Source organism: Eubalaena glacialis, chromosome 2 (genome assembly GCF_028564815.1).
Source record: "Eubalaena glacialis isolate mEubGla1 chromosome 2, mEubGla1.1.hap2.+ XY, whole genome shotgun sequence".
In the NCBI taxonomy this organism is placed as follows: domain Eukaryota; kingdom Metazoa; phylum Chordata; class Mammalia; order Artiodactyla; family Balaenidae; genus Eubalaena; species Eubalaena glacialis.
The window spans coordinates 7,514,218-7,536,760 of NC_083717.1; the positions used below are offsets into that span (position 1 = coordinate 7,514,218).

At 41.9% G+C, this 22,543-nt stretch overlaps 1 protein-coding gene and 1 non-coding gene across 4 annotated transcripts in view; one reads left to right on the forward strand and one right to left on the reverse strand.

The window, feature by feature from the left end:
- The window catches only part of DCLRE1C (DNA cross-link repair 1C), a 43,126-nt gene that overhangs the window by 8,979 nt on the left and 11,604 nt on the right, over positions 1-22,543 (forward strand). Inside the window, exons 2-9 of one of the 3 annotated variants that reach the window (XM_061178212.1) lie at positions 5,067-5,118; positions 7,531-7,615; positions 11,700-11,759; positions 13,786-13,841; positions 14,385-14,486; positions 14,910-14,982; positions 15,128-15,268; positions 19,776-19,877. In XM_061178212.1, coding sequence (XP_061034195.1) covers positions 5,067-5,118; positions 7,531-7,615; positions 11,700-11,759; positions 13,786-13,841; positions 14,385-14,486; positions 14,910-14,982; positions 15,128-15,268; positions 19,776-19,877 — 671 coding nt within the window. Of the gene's footprint in view, positions 1-5,066; positions 5,119-6,394; positions 6,480-7,530; positions 7,616-11,699; positions 11,760-13,785; positions 13,842-14,384; positions 14,487-14,909; positions 14,983-15,127; positions 15,269-19,775; positions 19,878-22,543 lie in introns of all 3 variants that reach the window. The other 2 variants (XM_061178206.1, XM_061178202.1) reach the window with 2 other exon arrangements.
- TRNAE-UUC (transfer RNA glutamic acid (anticodon UUC)) lies at positions 19,346-19,417 on the reverse strand. The gene has a single exon. It is a non-coding gene; the product is annotated as a tRNA-Glu (tRNA).

Below are 22,543 nucleotides of genomic sequence, written 5' to 3' on the forward strand. Positions count from 1 at the left end.
CCTTATCTCTTGTAACAGTCTTTATTTTAAAGTCTATTTTATCTGATACGAGCATTGCTACTCTAGCTTTCTTTTGATTTCCATTTGCATGGAATATCTTTTTCCATCCCTTCACTTTCAGTCCGTATGTGTCCCTAGGTCTGAAGTGGGTCTCTTGTAGACAGCATATATATGGGTCTTGTTTTTGTATCCATTCAGCCAGTCTGTGTCTTTTGGTTGGGGCATTTAATCCATGTACAGTCAAGGTTATTATTGATAGGTATGTTCCAATTACCATTTTCTTAATTGTTTTGGATTTGTTTTTGTGGGTCTTTTTCTTCTTTTGTGTTTCCTGCTTAGAGAAGTTTCTTTAGCATTTATTGTAAAGCTTGTTTGGTGGTGCTGAATTCTCTTAGCTTTTGCCTGTCTGAAAACCTTTTCACCTCTCCATCGAATCTGAATGAGATCCTTGCTGGATAGAGTAATCTTGGCTGTAGGTTTTTCTCTTTCATCACTTTAAGTATATCCTGCCACTGCCTTCTGGCTTGCAGAGTTTCTGCTGAAAAATCAGCTGACCTCATGGGGATTCCTTTGTATGTTATTTTTTGTTTTTCCATTGCTGCTTTTAATATTTTTTCTTTGAATTTAATTTTTGTTAGTTTGATTAATATGTGTCTTGGTGTGTTTCTCCTAGGGTTTATCCTGTATGGGACTCCCTGTGCTTCCTGGACTTGGGTGACTATTTCCTTTCCATGTTAGGGAAGTTTTCAACTATAATCTCTTCAAATATTTTCTCAGACCCTTTCTTTTTCTCTTCTTCTTCTGGGACCCCTATAATTTGAATGTTGGTGCGTTTAGTGTTGTCCCAGAGGTCTCTGAGATTGTCTTCAATTCTTTTCATTCTTTTTTCTTTATTCTGCTCCTTGGCAGTTATTTCCACCACTTTGTCTTCCAGCTCACCTATTCGTTCTTCTGCCTCCGTTATTCTGTTATTGATTCCTTCTAGTGTATTTATCATTTCAGTTATTGTGTTGTTCATCTCTGTTTGTTTGTTCTTGAGTTCTTCTAGATCTTTGTTAAACATTTCTTGTATTTTCTTGATCCATGCCTTCATTCTATTTCCGAGATTCTGGATCATGTTTACTGTCATTACTCTGAATTCTTGTTCAGGTAGGTTGCCTATTTCCTCTTCATTTATTTGGTCTTGTAGGTTTTTACCTTGCTCCTTCATCTGTGACATATTGGTGTGCTGTCTCATTTTTTTTTTTTTTTTTATGAGTGGGATTGTGTTCCTGTCTTACTGGTTGTTTGGCCTGAGGCTTCCAACACTGGAGTTTGTAGGCTATTGGGTAGAGCTGGGTCTTGCTGCTGAGATGAGGAACCCCATGAGCCCTCACTCCGATGAATATTCCCTGGGGTCTGAGGTTCTCTGTTAGTCCAGTGGTTCAGACTTGAAGCTCCCACTGCAGAAGCTTCGGCCCGACCCCGGGCTTGTGATCCAAGTTCCCGCAAGCTGCATGGGGCAGCAAAAAAAAAAAAGAGAACAATAACAAAGTAAAACATAAAATTAGACTAGGAAACTAACAGATATATTAGAAAGAATATAAAAATAAAAATATAGATGAATCAACAACTGGAAGGTACATCAGTACCACAATAGTAAAAAAGAGGAAGGAAAAGAAAAGAAAAGGGAGGGAAAAGGCCTTGGCTGTGGAGGGCGGGGCCTAAGCAAGGGCAAGGTTTGGGTGGTGGGCGGGGCCTATGCTCAGGACCCACAGGGCTGGAAAAGGCCCTGTGGGCCGTGGGGGGTGGGGCTTAGGCTCAAGGAACAGAATGGGCTCAGTCGTGCCCCCCACCACTGGTCTCAGAGGGCAGGGGACATCACCTGGGAGCCCAGCAGGCTTCCTGGGCTCTAGTGGGCGGGGCAAATGCCCTCCTCTCCTCTTCTGCTCCTCCTGGATGACCCCTCCCACCTGCCTCTCCTGATCTCCCCAGCCTGCCTCCTGTGCCTCCAGGACCCACATGGCCTGGATCAGGCTTTGCGGGGTGGGGGGGCAGTACCGGTTTGGGAGCTCAGCAGGCTCCCTGGCCCAAGTGGGCCAGGCGATTGCCCTCTGCTCCTCTCCCCCTCTTCCCAGAGGGCCCCTCCCTCCTGCCTCTCCTGGTCTCCCTGGCCTTAGGGGCGCCGATCCTGCCTGGCCTCCACTTCTCCTCCCCTCTCAGTCCCCCTACATCCTACCGGTTCACTTTGGGGTTCCTCCCGTCTCCTTGGGCATCAGAGTCCCCCACCCACGGCCTTCAGGCGCCCTAGCTGTGGGGAGACGCTAACTCCGCATCTTCCCACACTGCCATCTTGACCAGTATTCCTCTAACAGTTTTTTGATGGAGTCTTTAGGGTTTTCTATATATGTATCATGTTGTCTGTAAATAGTGTCAGTTTTACTTCCTTTCAACTTTGGATGCCTTTTATTTCTTTTTCTTGCCTAATTCCTCTGGCTAGGATTTATAATATTATGTTGAATAAAAGGGCAAGAGTGGGCGTTCTTGTCTTATTTCTGATCTTAGAGAAATAGCTTTCAGCTTTTCACCACTGATTATGATGTTTGCTGAGAGCTTGTCACATATGGTCTTTATTATATTGAGGTTTGTTCCCTCTATACCTGATTTATTGAGTTTTTATCATAAATAGATGTCAAGTTTTGTCCAGTGCTTTTTGTGCATCTATTGAGATGATTATATGGTTTTTTATCCTTCATTTTGTTAATGTGATTATAACATTGACTGATTTGTGGATGTTGAACCAAGTTTGCATCCCTGGAATAAATCCCACTTAATCATGGTGTATGATCCTTTTAATGTATTGTTGAATTCTGTTTGCTAATATTTTGTTGAGGATTTTTTTCATCTATGTTCATCAGGGATATTGGCCTGTAATTTGTGTGGTGTCCTTGTCTGGTTTTGGTATCGGGGTAATGCTAGCCTCATAAAATGAGTTCTTTGAATGTTTGCAGAATTCACTAGCAAAGCCATCTGGTCCAGGACTTTTGTTTGTTGGATTTTTAAAGTTACTGATATTAGTAGAGATATTTAGTATCCTCACTAGTTATCAGTCTATTCAGATTTTCTGTTTCATCATGATTCAGTCTTGGTAGGTTGTATGTTTCTAAGAATTTATCCACTTCTTCTAGGTTGTCCACTTTTTTGGTGTATAATTGTTCATAGTAGTCTCTTACCCTTTCTTTTCTGTTTTAAGAGTTGTAATAGCTCCTCTTTCATTTCTGATTTTATTTATTTGAGTCCTATCTCTCCCTCCCTCTCTCTCTCTCTCTCTCCCCCCTTCTCCTTTGTTGGTGAGTCTAGCAAAGGCTTGTCAATTTTGTTTACCTTTTCAAAGAACCAGCTCTTAGTTTCACTGATCTTCTCTGTTGTCTTTTTAGTCTGTTTTTAATTTATTTTTGTTCTACTCTTGGTTATTTCCTTCCTTCTACTAATTTTGGGCTTTGTTCTTCTTTTTCTAGTTTCTTGAATTGTAAAGTTAGGTTGGTTATTTGAGATTTTTCTTGTTTCTTGAGGTAGGCATTTATCACTTGACCTTCCCCCTTAGAACTGCTTTTGCTGCAACCCACAAATTTTGGTATGTTTTATTTCCATTCTCAATCGTCTCAAGGTATTTTAAAATTTCTCTTTTGATTTATTCTTTGACCCATTGGTTGTTCAGTAGCATGTTGTTTAATCTCCACTTATTTGTGAATTTTCCAGTTTTCTTCTTGTAATTAATTTCTAGTTTCATACCATTGTAGTTGGAAAAGATGCTTGATATGATTTTAATCATCTTAAATTTATTGAGACTCATTTTGTGGCCTAATATATGGTCTATCCTGGAAAATGTTCCATGTGCACTTGAGAAGAATGTGTGTTCTGTTGCTTTTGCCTGGAGTGTTCTTTATATATTTGTGAAGTTCACCTGATCTTATGTGTTGTTTAGGTCCAAAGTTTCCTTACTGATTTTCTGACTGAATGATCCATGCATTGACGTAAGTGGGGTATTAAAGTCCCCTGCTCTTACTGTATTGCTGTCTATTTCTCCTTTTAAGTCTGTTAATATTTGCTTTATGTATTTAGATGTTCCTCTGTTGGGTGCATAAATGTTTACAAATGTTATATCCTCTTGTTGGATGGACCCAACAAGAGGATATAACATTTGTAAATATTACACTATCATATGTAATATGATAATGTCTCTTATTAGAGTCTTTGTTTTAAAGTCTGTTTTGTCTGAGTATAGTTATTCCAGCTTTCTTTTGGTTTCTATTTGGAATTAGGATAATTAGAATTGGTTTGATTTAACTAAGCAATTTCAAAATGTTTGGTTCTTGTTATCTGGGCTTTTGCATGCTGAAGATTCAAAATGTAATATTATAATGCACTATATATTTAAAGTACCATTTGGTTTAAATGTTACCTTTCTTTAAAAGTCACCTTTCTGTGTTTGTTAATTTGGCAAGCTGTGGAGCAAGCCTCTGTGGGTAGCAATAACCCACCTTTCAACCCAACAGTCACAGTAGGCTGAGAAGATAATGAAACTCTTGTTATTCTGGCCTAAGCCTGAATGGTTTCCTCGAGGATTCCATGGAAGCAAACTTGAATTTCCAGATGGACTAACTTTAGTGACTGGAATTGAAGGGGTCACAGAGAGCATGGTCTGAAGGGTGGTTGGATTGAAATGAAAGAAGAGAGTAAAGGAAAGTGATGGAAGCAGTTCTGAATGAGGTCATGCACTCTTCTGTGGCTACTCTGAGTGATTTAGACTTTGCCCTAAGGTGCAGAGGATCATTCTCCTTTTAAATGGCTTCTGTTGGCTCAGAGGTGGTCAACTTTTAGTGGTTCTTGTCCTATTTTCGGTGGATTCTTCATCTGCAGAAGCAAGAGCCAGTAGCTCATACAAATCAATGCTCCTATAAAATGAACCTGTCATTTATTTTCTCTTAAAAGGAAGCCTAAAAAGAACAGACAACTCAGTTTCCTTGGGCCAAGGAATCCTCTGAAAAAAATAATGTATTTATGATTTCTGATTCTTTTGTTTTCAGATCACATGAAAGGATTAAGAGCCCCTACCTTGAAAAGAAGGTTGGAGTGCAGGTAATTTCTTTTTTTTTCTTTTTTTAATTTATTTATTTATTTATTTGGCTGAGCTGGGGCTTAGTTGTGGCACACAGGATCTTCGTTGTGGCATGCGGATCTTTAGTTGCAGCATGTGGGAACTTTAGTTGCAGCATACAAACTCTTAGTTGTGGCATGTGGGATCTAGTTCCCTGACCAGGGATTGAACCCGGGTCCCCTGCATTGGGAGCACGGAGCCTTAGCCAGTGGACCACCAGGGAAGTCCCCAGGTAATTTCCTTTGCTATTTATTTGTGTGTTCTATTTTTTTAAGTAAAAATTTTAATTGAGCTGTAACATCTACATAGAAAAGTACTTACATCATATGGGAATACTCTGATGAACTTTTACAAGTGAACACATGTGTAGCATCTGCCCAGTCCAAGAAATAGAACAGCATCAATATCCTGGGACAGAACCCTGTCCCTCCCCCAGTCAGTCTTCCCCACCCACAGGTAACCTCTCTTCTGACTTTTGTCATCATCGTTTAGCTTTGGTTGTTTTTGAACTTTATTTAAATAGAATCATACTGAATAGATTCTTCTACTTGTTTTCTTTTACTTAACATTATATTTAAAGGAATGATTCATCCATGCTATTGGGTGCAGTAATAGTCTGTTCATTTTTATTTCTGTAAGAGTGTGTCTATGTGTGTGCGTAAATGATTGTTCCATTATAAAGAGTCATATAATATTGTTGGATCTTTTCTTAAAGCTGAGTCATTGCATTCTTTTCCTGCAGTCATTGCCTAAGTCAAATTCCAAATTCTCAAGATATATGCAGTTGACCCTCGAACAACGCAGTGGTTAGGGGCACCGACCTTCTATGAGCTCAAAAATCCACATATAACTTTATAGTTGGCACTCCCTATCCTGGTTCCGCATCTGTGGGTTCAACCAACTGCAGATTGTGTAGTACTATGGTACTTATTTAGTGAAAAAAAAAACCCGTGCGTGAGTGGACCCTCACAGTTGAAATCCATGTTGTTCAAGGGTCAGCTGTATATAGGAAGGACCCTATTGACTTTTTGACTATTTGATCTTTGACTTAGCAGGCTTCTTTGCTAAGTGATATCAATAGTCTGTGTTTGTGATAATGGTAGCTAATATTTATTAAAAATATATATTCATACTAGATGTTGAAGATACAGTAGTGAGCAAAATAGGCAAAAATCCCTCTCTTCTTGGAGCTGACATTCTCCTTAGAGCCTCTTGATAATCTTTTGAATAGATACTATTATTATTTCTATTTTACAGATGAGGAAACTGAGGAACCAGAGGGGTTAAATTAGTTGCCCAAGGTCACGCAGCCAGTAAGTGGCAGGACCAGGATTCCCACCAGGTCTGTCTGATTTTAGAGCCTATGTATTAGTTATCTGTTGCTGCGTAACAAACTACCCCCAAACTCAGTGACTTAAAACAACACTAATCATGTATTCTCTCTGTCTGTTTCTATGGGTCAGGAGTTCTGACAGGGTACAGTGGGGATGGCTGGTTTCTGCCTGACTGGGTGTCGTATGGGGGCTGACATTACCTGAAGGCTCATTCATTCAATGTCTGACATCTGGGCTGGGGAGACTCAAACAGTTGGGACACTTTGGGCATCTCTGTCTCTAAAAAATAGCTCTTCAGCATAGTGGTTTCAGAATAGCAGTACTTCTTAAATGGAAACTAAAAAAAAAAAAGTGTATGTCCCAAGAGAGGGCCAGCGGCAGCCATACTGCCTGGAGATCTAGCCTCGAAAGGCCTGCTGTATTATGTCCATCACAGTCTGTTGGCTAAGGCAGTTACAAAGCTCTGTCCGGGTTCAAGGGGAGGTGAACACAGATGCCTCCTGTCAGTGGGAGAATTTCCATGACTACTTTGTAAGAAGACGGTGTGTGGTTAGGGTGTATACGTCAGTGTGGGCATCTCTGGAAAGTATGATCCGCTGTAGACTGTATTCCTAACCTCTAAACTGGAGTGTTGAATTTTAAAAATTTGTCATGAAGTTGATTTCTGCCCACTAAGAACATAAACAGAATAGATTTATATGAAGTAAAAGGCAGACGTCTCCTGTCTCACTTCCCTTTCTGCAGAGGTAGTTTACCATTTGGTGGTATCTCTCCAGACATACCTGATTGTCTAAAACACGTGTCTTTAAGATGAGAATGGTGAGGACCAGCCTTTGAGGAGGTCAGAGGACACAGTATTTTCTCTCCTTTGCTTCTTCCCCGTCCCTTTATAGTCTCGGTGGGACTGAGGTGGTCACTGGACTGTTGGCCTGCCAGCTCAGTTTCTGAATTATTCGAGGCAACTGACATATACTGAAACATATTTCCTAGTCACCCAGATGTCTCATTCTCGATTGTACTAAAACAGCTTCTTTTTTTTTTTTTGTCTCTTGTTTTCAGCTTGAAGGTTTACTTATACTGTTCACCTGTTACTAAAGAGCTGTTGTTAACAAGCCCGAGGTACAGATTTTGGGAGAAACGAATTGTAAGTTTTATTTTTTGAATGACACTAATTCTTCTTTTCAAGTGGGAAATATTTTTTGGGTGTATTGAACAAAGCATCAGCATTATTCAAAGCCTGCTTCCCCCACGCTATATTTACCCACAGTAATTACAGTGTTGCTGTTTAGCCTTTGTAGTTCATTAGTTTGGAAGAGGTTGACATTTTATCATTGCTGATTTTTCTTTCTTGTCCCTCAACATGTTGACCTAGATTCTTAGTTTTGTCTAATCTCACAGACTGTCTTGCTGAGTTACATTTTATTACTTTAAAGTATAAAACATTCATTAACATAATTGATAAATCCTTTTATTTAGATCATGGGATAGATTAGGAAAAATAAACAAAATTTATGGGTTATAGTAAGAAAGGGATAACAATCAGAATAAAAATAGAATGGATAATTTTGAATCTGGCAGAATAAAATGGCTCTATCCAACAGAAGGTAAAGGGGAGAAAAAAGCATGGCACATTGAAAATGCGAAGATGGTGGCAAAAGTTCTATTATAACAGTAATTGCTATAAATACGAATGGATTTACTTCAACCCTGGATCAAAAGACAAATTCTTGGTTTAGGCTAAAAAAAAAAAAATGATCCACCAGTCTTGGTCTACAAGAGACATAAATCACTCTAAAGGAAAAATGCAGGTTGAAGGGGAAAAAATATAATGAACAATTAGAAGCTAAACATGCCAGAGTGGCAACTTTTATATCATACAGAGATTGAAGGCAAAAAAAATATCGTAAGTTTCAAAGAAGGTATTATTTACTATTAAAAGGAACAACCTTTTAATAGTATCAAGAAGGTATGAACATAAATGCAATTGACAAAGTAGCCTCAAACTGGAAACAGTAGCACCTGACCACCCAGTGCTTGATCAGAAAAGAAGCACGAGGAGTAGATAGAATTAGGGTTTGTGATATGCATTAAACCATCAGTAATTGGGGGTGCCGGCAGAGAAGTCTGAACAAGCATCACCAAGAGTGTTTGATGTCTGATTGCTGGCAGCTTTCAGCTCCCACCTCCATTTGCCCCACATCTGGGCAAACTGATAAAAAAAAAAAGCCTGCCCCTTCCTTGGCACCTACATGGAATTCAAACATGCAAGCCCAGGCCTACCCCGTAACCACAATAAAAACCACGGCCACCTGCTCCCATTTTCTCAGGTCACACAGACCACTTCCTCCCAGCCTGGTTTCTACCCTCCTCTCCCCAGAAAGTCCCACAGTGAACATACCGCAGTGTTTTCACACTCTCTTGGTTCACGTGTGGCATCTTCAGTCTTAGCCTCTGATCTGTCAGTTGGGGTGGGATCCGTCCCCCCTCTGCAGAGGGACACAACAGCAAGGCTGTGACCTTGGCCTTGGTATAAGGCCTGAAGTTACTGTGGGTCATTCTGGCCAGCAGTCAGGAAGGAAAGCTGAAAAAGAAGGAGAGAAGAGCAGAGACAGGCTGGAGTCCACAGGGACAAATGGGGACCCATGTCTGCCTCCCACTCCTCCCAACCTTGGTAAACTGCCATCCCCTTGGTCACTGAGTTCCACACACGTGGCCCAGGGCTCCGAGAAGCTCAGGAGGATACCCAGCAGAAGAGGGAGCTGCCGCCGTTCTGCCCGTGTCAGTGAGGTAAGCCAACAGATCAGCAACGTGCCCGAGCTGTTACAACTTCTGGTGCCTTTCAGAGCATTGACAAATGGCTGCTGGTTCACTTCTGCTTTCCAAATCTCACACAGGTGTTTCTTGTGGCCACTGCTAACCTGGAAGTGTACGTGGAAGGGGCTTGTAGGATAATTCCAGCTCAGCTGAGTAGATGTAGTTCAAGGCCACCTCATAATCTAAGGGAGACAGGGGCAACTCAACAGTGGTAGCTGGAGAGCTTAGCAGACCACTCTCAGAAGCTGAAAGATGAAGGAGACAGGAAGTAAGTGAATATACAGAAGATTTAAATGGCATAATTAATACACACGAACCAATTGAAATACAGAGCTTTAAACCAAACAGAGAAAAGGTCTTTGGGTAAACTTGGAACGTGTACCAAAACTGAGCATGTACTACGTCACTAAAGAAGTTTCAAGAAATCCTAGTGATCTGTTCTTTTACCATAATACAGTGATGTTGGAAATCAGAAATACAAGGAGAGTTAAAATCATCCCATACATATGGGAGCTAAATGCATACCACAAGCAACTCTAGGTTAAAGAGGAAATTGTAAAGAAAAACATACAATACTTAGGACTGATGGACAATGAAAGTGTGACATGTCAAAGTGTGTGGAGCACAGCTAAGTTAGTACCTGAAGGGAAATTGAGAGCATTAAATGCATTTCTTAGAAAACAGACTGGAACTAAATGGAATAAGTCTTTGACTCAAGAAGAACGGAAAGGAGCAACAAAGCAAACCTAAGGATATGTGAAAGAAGAAAATAATAGAGAGAAAAGGACAGGTTAGTGATCTAGAGACTAACTACCACAGAAAATCAAAGGGAAGATTAACAAAAGTAAAAGCTGGTTTCTAGAGAAATAGAGATAAATTTAGGGACTTCATGGTGGTCCAGTGGTTAAGACTCCATGCTTCCAATGCAGGGGATGCGGGTTTGATTTCTGGTTGGGGAACTAAGATCCCACGTGCTGCACAGTGTGGCCAAAGCAAAGAAACAAAACAAAAGAAAACAAAATGAAATAGAGATAAATTTTGCCAAGATTGATTAAAAAAACAAAGATGCATGTAAAAATACAGAATGATAAAAAGGAAAATAGCTATTAATAATAGCAATGCCTTGTTTTGAAAATTAATATGATAGTATATTCAATAATTTAGACACAGTGGATAAATACTGGAAAAGTAGGAAAATACCAAATTGAGGCAAGAAAAGTAGACCACTTGAATAAAGAAGTAGGCATCAAAGACATTAAAACAGTTTTCAGGGCTTCCCTGGTGGCGCAGTGGTTAGGAATCCGCCTGCCAATGCAGGGGACACGGGTTCGTGCCCCGGTCCGGGAAGATCCCACATGCCACGGAGCAGCTACGCCCGTGAGCCACAACTACTGAGCCTGCGCGTCTGGAGCCTGTGCTCCGCAACAAGAGAGGCCGCGATAGTGAGAGGCCCGCACACCGCGATGAAGAGTGGCCCCCGCTCGCCGCAACTGGAGAAAGCCCTCGCACAGAAACGAAGACCCAACACAGCCAAAAATAAATAAATAAATAAATAAATTTATAAAAAAAAAAAAAAAAAAAAAAAAAAAACAGTTTTCAAAGATCTCTTCTTCAAAAAAGCCCCACACCCAGATGGTTTTATAGGTGCATTTTGCCAAATGTTCAAAGAACAAATAATCCCTATTGTAGGAGAGACTAAAAAGATAAGCTGCTCAACCTCACTGGCAAAATGGATAATGATAGTAAATGGGGAAAAAAAGGCCATTTCACGTGTGAATATCCTAATTAAGGTCATAGCTGACTGAATCTCACAGTATTAAAAAATAGTGTATCATGAATACAGTGTGTTTATTCCAGAAATGCAAGGATATTTTCACACCTGAATCTCAGTCACTGTAAATTTTATGACATCAGTGGGCTAAAAAGGTGGGAAATTATGTTTATTCATCACCTACTTACTGAATGCCTCTCTGTGCTCCTTGCCCTTCTAGTAAAATGTGCACGTACACTCCGACCTTTTCATAGCAGCTCAAATCTGTGAATTAGGCCAACACGCCATGGACTGATGGCAGACTGTGTTCTGCAGCACAAAACCTAAACACATAGGATACATGGGGAGGTGAAGGGAGGAAAATTGAATTCATAGATGTAGAATCGCTGTGTCTGAGGATGTGTAAGTTTATAAGGTATCCAATCCATATTGCCACATCAACCTCAGGAAAGGTATTGTATTAGCTTTATCATGTTTTGGGGCTGTTAAACCATTATTATAGTGAAATCAGAAATTGTTCCACAGAGAGTCTGTAACGTCTCTTCCCTTTCTGTGTTTGAGATGGCAAAGGCATATAAAGCCATGAAAAAACATGAAAATGTATAATACAATGTATACATGACCTCTTATTTTATTTTAATAGATATCCATTGAAATTGAAACTCCTACCCAGATATCTTTAGTCGATGAAGCATCAGGCGAGGTAACTAAATATTAAATACTGTGTTTTTAAAAATTATTATTATACTCAGCATTAAATGATTGTTTATCTTTCTCCTTGATTTGATTGCTCATGTAACCAGAAATAAAATTTATAGTAAATGAGTGAGTTTGTAGGGAAAAAAACGTTTGTGATGTATTTATTTTCTACATCCGAAGGACTGGACCATGTCGGAACTGCTTCTATTTAGTATCACATGCTAACTATAGGAGCTCCATAGTAGTGATATTACCATACAGTGTGATTGTCACATTTATTAAGTTTATTATAATGTTCAGGATATAAAACTGTGCTTAATGTTTTTGCAGCAAATTTATGTATATTGTGATTTTTCTTCTGAATCATTTTCATATTCAAGAACAAGACATTGTCCAATTTATTTTTTTGTCCTTAAATTTAGAGGCAGGTACTTTTGTGTTTTGCATTTATCTTTTTTAATAGTCAGTAGGAGTACCAACCCACCTTTTCTGTGTTTATTTATTTTTATCTCAAATTATACCTAGGGCTAGGCGGTGTTTTCCTATCTTATGGCAAATCTCATTCATATTTGTCCCGTAGCCCAATTAGAACCTGCTCTGTGGACACGTTTAACTCTGAAGGGTGTCCTTGGTGGTGTGACTGTGATGGGACAGGGGCCGACCTTTCACATGTCCTCCCTGGAGGAGATCAGGCATTGGAGTACTTCTAGACTTACTGTCCTGAGGGAGGGGAAGGGGATGGCCTGAACCTTCCTCAATGCCATCCTGAGCTCGGTTAGCTGACACTTCTGGGGATGTGCTGTCAGTGCCCGGTGGCCTGTAGTGTGTGGTGGTGAAAGGCTTTCTCAGAATTGGGCAGCGGGCAGCAAGTGGCTCTTGGTGAGCTGAGCCCAGCCGCCCCGCTCTGGTCCTTTCCATTTCTCCTCTCCCACTGGGACGTGTGTGTCTCCAGCTCCAACCAGCGAGAAAGCCCCTTCTAAAGGGCCTTTGGAATGAACGATGGCAGACATCCAGGGGGAGTTACCATGGTCGAGTGGAGAGCTGACGCATCCAGAGCTCTGCCCCACCACGTACTGAGCCCCGAGAGGCCGTAGTGCCCATCAGGCTCCGCTAACGGGACAGTACAGCGTGCTGCATGGTGACTTGGGACCAGGCTGCATCAGACTTTTTTTTTTTAACTGTCCGTGCGGCTTGCAGGAACCTAGTTCCCTGACCAGGGATCGAACCCGTGCTCCCTGCAGTGGAAGCGTGGAGTTCTAACCACTTGACTGCCAGGGAATTCCTTTTTTTTTTTTTTTAAATAACAGCTTTATTGAGACATAATTCACATACCGTACCATTCACCCCAGTTAAAGTACACTATTCAATGGCTTTTAGTGTATTCACAGAGTTGTGTATCCATCGCCACAATCAATTTCAGAATATTTTCATCCCCCAGAAAGAAATACGGGACCCTGTTTCTCCCTCCCCCCAGCTCCTGGCCACTACTAGTCTAGCGTAAGTCTCTATGGATTTGCCCATTCTGGACATTGTATTTAAATGGACTCATACAGTATGCGGTCTTTCGTGACTTCTTTCACTTTGCATAATGCTTTCAATGTTTATCCATGGTGTAGGATGTATCAGTTCTTCATTTCTTTTTTTGGCCAAAGAATATTCCATTGTATGGATAGACCACATTTTGCTGGTTCAATCATCAGCCAATAGACATTTTGGCTGCTTCTACTCTGGCTAGTATGAATAATGCTGCGGTGAACATTCATGTTTTGTGTGGACCTAAGTTTTCGCATCTCTCGCGTGTATACCCAAGAGTGGAATTGCTGTGTCACATTGTAACTCTACGTTTAACCATTTGTTTGTGGGTGAGGATTCCACTTGTTTCCAGGGTTTGGAGAGTGGGGAAATGAGGAGAAAGGCACACCACGTTCTTGGGAAGTAGTTGCGTGTGTTGTATTCAGGAGGGCTTTGTTTAGCTGGGTCCTAATGATAACTTCTATGATTATTATTTTCTTCTTTTATTTTCTTTTTAGAAGGAAGAGATTGTTGTGACTCTCTTACCAGCTGGTCATTGCCCAGGATCAGTTATGTAAGGGGGCTCATCTATTTTGCCCATTTATTTTGTGTAGATATGTATTATATTTGTAGAAATAAACTTGTAAGGTCTAGAAAATAACCTGTACAGGGAGGTTGGAGTCTTATGATGGCAATTCCTGTAATCTTTGCTTCCAAATTGAACTTGGGGGACTGAGGTGCAGGTCACGTTCGAAACGTGGCTTTCTTACAGTGGAAGTCTTCAGTAGCAGTATTTCCACTGGCTTTGCATTTTCCCATCACATGGATTTTTCTCTCCATTAGCAGGGATGATCTCAGTATATAGTGGAAGGTGCTGATGTATTTCAGAGGACATCTCTTGCAAACTCAGCGATATCTCCATCATGTTATTATTTTCCTCCTTTGGGAAGAGGTGCAGCTGAGTGCCTGGTGTGGTTTAGTGCTGTGGAAATTCCATTATCACCTTATCATAGTGGCTGTGCTTGGCAGGCAACATGGGCTGTGGATTTAGTATATATTTGCTTTATTAGGAGTTTGCATGAGACTTAGAAGTCACTGCGGTCTGTACCCTTTTCAGGTTTTTATTTCAGGGCAACAATGGGACTGTCTTGTACACAGGAGACTTCAGATTGGCAAAAGGAGAAGCTGCCAGAATGGAGCTTCTGCACTCTGGGGGCAGGTACTGGGCTTTACGTAATTCTTGAATGTTAAGGCTGCACTGTTTTAAAGGTTTTATTGTTCTCCCCCCACCCCCCCAAATATGAGCCTTTGTTTCTATTAGAAGTCTAACTCGATTATAATAATATTTGTAACAGGAAAGCAAACTTTTCCTCTTGAAATGAGGTAATGGTAACATTCCGTGTGTTGACTGGGGTAGTAGTTACGTGAATTGGTCAAAATTCACTGAACCACATATGCAAAATCTGTGTTATTTTGTTATATGGAAATCATTTCCTGACAAAGTTGATAATAAAAAAAAAATTCCAAATGGATCGTCCATTTGGATGTCTAGACTTTCTCTCTCTAACGAAGAGTTTAGATTTTATCCATATTTTATTTCCCATGAGGTGAGTCACACCCCTTGTTTCATTTTTGTTTTCAGAGTGAAAGACATCCAGAGTGTGTACTTAGACACGACTTTCTGCCATCCGAAATATTACCAAATTCCTAGTCGGGTACGTCTCCCTGGAGCGTGGCACGCATTTCTTAGAGGGAAGTTTGGGGGATAACAGATCGCATGGTAATTGTCCCCATTTGCGTGAATATCTGGGAATCCTGAGAACGGAACAACGTTAACTGCCTTTGAACCTTCCTGCCCAGGAGGAGTGTCTGCATGGGATCCTGGAGCTGGTTCGCAGCTGGATCACGCGGAGTCCGTACCACGTGGTGTGGCTGAGCTGCAAGGCCGCCTACGGGTACGAGTATCTCTTCACCAACCTCAGCGAGGAGTTCGGAGTCCAGGTGCCTGACGGCTCTCTCTTTCCTCTTGGTCCTTTCCATCCTCCCAACTCTGCCTTTCCCCTCCTTCTCCATTTCCCCCCAAAGTCCCCCCAGACTGGAAACCGTGACAGACGGACGCAGCCTTTGTCATCTTTGTTTATTCGCTTCCTCTTGGGAGGAATTGACAGTGGGAAGAGCCCTTTGGTGAAAAGTCCCCTAAAGGAAGTATTTTTTCAAAACTGTGGGTCATGAAATAAATTCAGTGTTTCTGACAAGCAATGAGAATAAACTTGAACTAGGAAATATCTGAGTGTATTGCTTACAGTCAGAATAAACATTGTCTTGTGAAAATTTATGTGGGGAATCAGACACGTACATATCTAGATCTTCCTCGACTTAACCACAGGGCTACGGCCCAATAAATCCATCGTAAGTTGAAAATCTCATTGAGTCAAAAATGTACTTAAGGGGCTTCCCTGGTGGTGCAGTGGTTGAGAGTCTGCCTGCCAATGCAGGGGACGCGGGTTCGAGCCCTGGTCTGGGAAGATCCCACATGCCGCGGAGCAACTGGGCCCGTGAGCCACAGCTACTGAGCCTGCGCGTCTGGAGCCTGTGCTCCGCAACAAGAGAGGCCGCGATAGTGAGAGGCCCGCGCACCACGATGAAGAGTGGCCCCCGCTCGCCGCAACTAGAGAAAGCCCTCGCACAGAAACGAAGACCCAACACAGCCAAAAATAAATAAATAAATAAATAAATTAATTAATTTAAAAAAATGTATTTAAATACCCCTGACCCACTGAACATCATAGCTTAGCCTCAGCTACCTTAAACCTGCTCAGACTTGCGGACACAGGGAGGGGGAAGGGTAAGCTGGGACGAAGTGAGAGAGTGTCATGGACATATATACACTACCAAATGTAAAACAGATAGCTAGTGGGAAGCAGCCGCATAGCACAGGGAGATCAGCTCAGTGCTTTGTGACCACCTAGAGGGGTGGGATAGGGAGGGTGGGAGGGAGATGCAAGAGGGAGGGCATATGGGGATGTATGTATACATAGAGCTGATTCACTTTGTTGTACAGCAGAAACTAACACGACATTGTAAAGCAATTATACGCCAATAAAGATGTAAAAAAAAAAAGTGCTCACAACACTTAGATTAGCCTACAGTTGGGCAAAATCATGTAACGCAAAGCCTATCTTACAATAAAGTGTGGAGTGTCGCGTGTAATTTATTGAGTACTGTAGGGAAAGTGAAAACCAGAATGGTTATCTGGGTCCAGAACGGTGGTCAGTGTGTGGACGGTGGCCGCTCACCCGCGCGATCGCGTGGCTCACTGGGGCGGCAGCTTGCTGCGGTGCTGACCAGCATCACGAGAGAGGATCGTACCGCCAGCTCAGGAGAAGATCGTACCTCAAAATCCGAAGTCCGTTTTCTACTGGATGCATATTGGTTTCTCACCATCGCAAAGTTGAATAGTCCTGGGTCGAGCATCCCAAGTTGGGACCGTCTGTACATACATGCTGCGTATGCATCCTCGGTTGCCGTGGAAACATTTCTTACTGGGAGTCATGGTCAGAAGTGTGTGAAGAACACTGTCCTGGGGCACTGAGCCCCCTCCCCGTGGAGGATTCACATCAGGTCAGGCTGGGAGCCAGTGTTCACCCGTCCCTTGCAGGTGGCTCGGTGCTGGGCTCTCGGGACCCCAGGCGGCCAGGTGAGCAGTCCAAGTGCTTCCTGCAGCGCCCACGTCCCGTGAGAGGAGATGGAGTTTTGGTGGCGACTCTGAACAAAACGAAACGCTGGAACGAGTTGGACATTTAAATTCTACTTCATTCGTCAACTTTTACTATCGATCCCCCAGCTAACAGACTTGTGCTAAGAACTTAACACTTATATACAACGTAATTTAGTAAAACTGAAAAGATTTAGTGCTTCTGCGTTTGCAATTTTAAAAATTCCTCCCTCCCTCCCTCCCTCCCTAAGCCCTTACTTCCTAAGCCCTTCTTTCCTTAATTTCTTCCTTCCTTAAGTTTTTGTGTCCAAATGTTTTTGGTGTAAGGCTGCCAATTCTCCATTTGGGGAAGGACTTGCTTTCATTTTGAGATTGTCGTTCTTATGTTTTTTGGTGTTCAAATGGTCCTTTAAATTAAAATCACAGTGATAATAGGTTGTATGTGTGCACACACACTTGCACACATTTTACTATTTGCTATTTTTTTTTCTCTCACGTCCTCTCTTGGCAAAATATAAAGGTAGCAACCACTTACCAGTCCCAAATTTGTTTTGTGAATTTTAGTGGCGTGTGAAATCGAAAAGACTGGAAGCTCCTCCAGCTCTGAGGCCTCGTAGGGAGAAACCCTGGGCCGAGGAGGGGTCCGGGGATGGGGGGGGGGGAAGAGAAAGCAGGCCTTAGGAAGGTGACCCCAGAAGTCACCCCGGAGTGAGCCCTCTTTCAAGTCTCTTAATCCCTCTGTATGGGTCAGAAACAATTCTAGAGAAGGAATCTTAAAAGGGAGAACAGTGAGGTTTTTTAATTCAAAAAAATTTATTTATTTATTTATTTATTTATTTATGGCCATGCCGGGCGGCCTGCGGGATCTTCGTTCCCCGATCAGGGATCGAACCTGCGCCCCTTGCAGTGGAAGCGTGGAGTCTTAACCACTGGACCGCCAGGGAAGCCCCTGGTGAGGTTTTTTGATAGAGGGACCTGAGAGATTTATGGCAACCTTTTCAAACATCTTCATTTTTGTGAGGATGAAAGTTTCTCCCTGTTTCTCTGTACATCTCAGAATTTACCTCTTTGATCTCCTTCTTAGGCCAGAAAAGTCAATTCCTTTTTACTTCTTGTTAGTCATTAGTAAACAGGTAGTGAGAGGAATAAGGATAAGTCACAGGATATCCCAGGTTAAGTAAGAAGTCATGCTCGGGTTCTTTTTTTTTTTATTTTTTTATTTATTTTATTTATTTATTTTTGGCTGTGTTGGGTCTTCGTTGCTGCGCGCGGGCTCTCTCTAGTTGCGGCGAGCAGGGGCTACTCTTTGTTGCGGTGCACAGGCTTCTCATTGTGGCGGTTTCTCTTGTTGCAGAGCACAGGCTCTAGGCGCGTGGGCTTCAGTAGTTGCAGCATGCAGGCTCAGTAGTTGTGGTGCACGGGCTTAGTTGCTTCGCGGCATGTGGGATCTTCCACAGGGCTCGACCCTGTGTCCCCTGCATTGGCAGGCGGATTCTTAACCACTGCGCCACCAGGAAAGTCCCATGCTCGGGTTCTTTCTATACCTGTCTTGGTATTAATTACCACAGCGCTTTAACTTTATTCTAAACTGTTTTGTTATTCAGACTTCAAAATGAGAATACTTTTTTGGGGAGTGCTATTTCATTATCCTTGTATTGATTTAGGTACTTGCTGTTTACTCAAAACTACCCAGAAAAGAAGATTTAAGTAAAACCGACATGTTTGTCTTAACAGTTTAAAACGTATTTGCTTTAAAATTCTAAAGGTGGCCGAGGTTTGTTTTGTTTTGCTTTTTTGCATCTGCCCTCCTCCTTTTCATCCAATAAAGAGGTGTGTGGAAAGGGAGGATCTGGGGCTTCCCTGGTGGCACAGTGGTTGAGAATCTGCCTGCCAATGCAGGGGACACGGGTTCGAGCCCTGGTCTGGGAAGATCCCACATGCCGCGGAGCAACTAGGCCTGTGAGCCATGATTACTGAGCCTGCCCGTCTGGAGCCTGTGCTCCGCAACAAGCGAGGCCGCGATAGTGAGAGGCCCGCGCACCGCGATGAAGAGTGGCCCCCGCTTGCCACAACTAGAGAAAGCCCTCGCACAGAAACAAAGACCCAACACAGCCAAAAATAAGTAAATAAATAAATTTAAACTGCTCTGCAACATACTAATTAAGTCTGGGACCCGATTCTCAGATTTAAAAAAAAAAAAAGAAAAAGGGAGGATCTGGGTCTCCACTTCCTCGTCCCACTGGCCTCCCTCTCCCCCAGCTGCATATTGTGTGTGTCTTCATGAGCAAGTGATTCCTTTTTTTTAGTATTTTATTTTATTTTATTTATTTTTTGGCTGTGCCTCATGGCTTGCAGGATCTTAGTTCCCTGACCAGGGATCGAACCCGGGCCCCGGCAGTGAAAGTGCCAAGTCCTAACCACTGGACCACCAGGGAGTTCCATGAGCAAGTGATTCTTGATTGTTCACTGCAGTACACCCCATATTTAGAATAAAGCTTGACATAGAGCAGGTGCACAATAAATATGAATTGAATGACTCTTGATGGATTGATCCAATGAAATCCAACAGCCGAGTCGCCAGACTTTTCAGTACCACCCACAACGGGTGGTAACGCCGACTGCTGGGAATGGGATCTCAGCGTCCTGCGTTGAAAGAGCTGAAAACTAGGCTTCGAGGAAGAAGAAAGACTTAGTTTTAAATGGATGATTTGCCTTTGCCTAATTACCCTTGAACACTTTATTTACAGGAAATACAATTCCAATAATGTGCTTTATTTGTGTTGTTTTCCTCAGGTTCACGTGGATAAACTAGACATGTTTCGAAACATGCCTGACATCCTTCATCATCTCACAACAGACCGTGACACTCAGATCCATGCGTGTCGGCATCCAAAGGTATGTGGTGAAGTGTTTCTCTAATTGTTTGTGTGATCCATGAAAAACAGAATTTTAGGTCCAGAAGGAACCTCAGAAATTCCATTTTGTTGGCTCTTCAATTTGCAAATGTAAAAACCGAGGCTGAGATCTTGTTAGTAGATCAAGGTCATGCAACTATACATCACTGTATTCCATTACCGTAAACTTCCTAATTAGGAAGCAGACACAGATATTCAATACTTTAAATTTTTAATGAAATATATTTATACAATCGATACGTGTTTATTTGTAATGACTTATGTAATGAACAGTTTATTTGTAAGGAAATTAGTAATATGTTAGAGCTTATAATTTAAGAAAACAATCACAACCGTTGTAATTTACTTTTTTTTAAAATAAATTTATTTATTTATTTTTGGCTGCGTTGGGTCTTCGTTGCTGCGTGGGCTTTCTCTAGTTGCGGCGAGAGGGGGCTACTCTTCCTTGCGGGGCGCGGGCTTCTCATTGCAGCGGCTTCTCTTGTTGCGGAGCACAGGCTCTAGGCGCGCGGGCTTCAGTAGTTGTGGTGCATGGGCTCAGTAGTTGTGGTTCATGGGCTCTAGAGCGCAGGCTCAGTAGTTGTGGCGTACGGGCTTAGTTGCTCCGCGGCATGTGGGATCTTCCCGGACCAGGGCTTGAAGCTGTGTCCCTTGCATTTGCAGGCGGATTCTTAACCACTGTGCCACCAGGAAAGCCCTTGATTTACTTCTGAGACTCATGACACGTGCGCATTTATAAAACTTTATTTTTCTTCTGCTCATTTGAGATAAATATCTAGATATAACTTTGCTTTGAATTTTGAAATCGTTACATGTATTGCTGGTCCAATTTCAAATGAATGTTTTTAGTGTCTTTGAAACTCACTGGTAATTGGTTTTCTGATGCCACCATAGAACTCCCTTCTCTTATTAACTGCCAGGTGTTAAATTTTAAATTGGCCTTTAACATTTCCATTTTAATTTATATTGTCATTCAGTGTCACTGCTACTAATTAGTGATCTTCAAATGTAGGGGTATTTGTGATCCTAATTGTTCTCTAAGTCTTTAATCTTAGCATTCATATGCTGAGTAATTTTTATTTTAGTAAACAGTGCATTTATACATTTAGATAATCATTGTAACAGTAATATTAGGGCTTCCCTGGTGGCGCAGTGGTTGGGAATCCGCCTGCCAATGCAGGGGAAACGGGTTCAAGCCCTGGTCCGGGAAGATCCCACATGCCACGGAGCAACTAGGCCCGTGTGCCACAACTACTGAGCCTGCACTCTAGAGCCCGCGAGCCACAACTACTGAGCCCATGCGCCCCAACTATTGAGGCTTGTGCGCCTAGAGCCCGTGCTCTGCAACAAGAGAAGCCACTGCAATGAGAAGCCTGCGCACAGCAACAAAGACCCAACACTGCCAAAAATAAAAATAAATAAAATAAATAAATTTAAAAAAAACCCAGTAATATTAGCTCCATCAGCCAAAATCCTAAAGTAAAGTTGCTCAGCACTAAAGTAAAGCAAAATTTAACAACAACAACAACAACAACAACAAAAACCGATTCTTATCCATAGCATGGAAGATTCTATTTCAGACCACTGCAGGAGAGCTACTAGGTAAGAAGTTACTTTTGATAATTGGTCAGCTGCATACTATAACTTGCATCATGAATTTATTTCATCATTCTGTTTGTGTATGTACACACACACACACACACACACACACACACATGCAATGAATTAATGGATGGATGAAAACAGTGTAGATACAAAGTAGAAACTGTTTTGTCCTTTTTCTGTTGGACTTGTAGTCTTTGCCCCTACCATGCCCCGTAAATATTTTAATTGGCAGATTTCTTTTTGGTCTGAATTTTCTCACAAACCACAAAGTAGCTTAACTCTACCCCTGTCATTTCCCACATGGCTACTCGCCTTGAAACACTACTTCTAGCAGCTTAAGGTTTGTGTCTCAGGTCACATGGCCTTAAAAAGATTCAGCAGAACAGCCTGCACAGCCCTGGAGCGCTCTCATCCACGGCCTCGTGAGAAACAGCACCGCAAGTGCTCCGATGACATTTGATTTGGATGGAGTGTTCATGATTTTGAAGGATTCCTATCTAAATGTAATGTCTTTGGGAAAATAGTCCCATTGGTTTTCAACCTTTTAAAAACACATGTTACTTTCCTCTCCAACTTTATTTTGATAGATTTTAAAGCAGTAAATTTGTTAAACTAGTACAAGGAACACCGTGTACTCTTTTATTTTAAATTGAAGTGTAGTTGATGTACAATGTTATATGTTACAGGTGTACAATGTAGCGATTCACAGTTTTTAAAGGTTGTATTCCATTTATAGTTACTATAAAATCCTGGCTCTATTCCCTGTGTTGTACAGTATATCCTTGTAGCTCATTTTAAACCTAAGAGTTTGTACCTCTTAGTCCCCTACCCTTATTTGCCCCTCCCGCTTCCCTCTCCCCACTGGTAACCACTAGTTTATTCTCTATATCTGTGAGTTTTGTTATATTCACTAGTTTGTTGTATTTTTTAGATTCTACATATCATATCATACAGTATTTGTCTTTCTCTGTCTGACTTATTTCACTTAGCATAATACCCTACAAGTCCATCCATGTTGTTGCAGGTGGCAAAATTTTATTC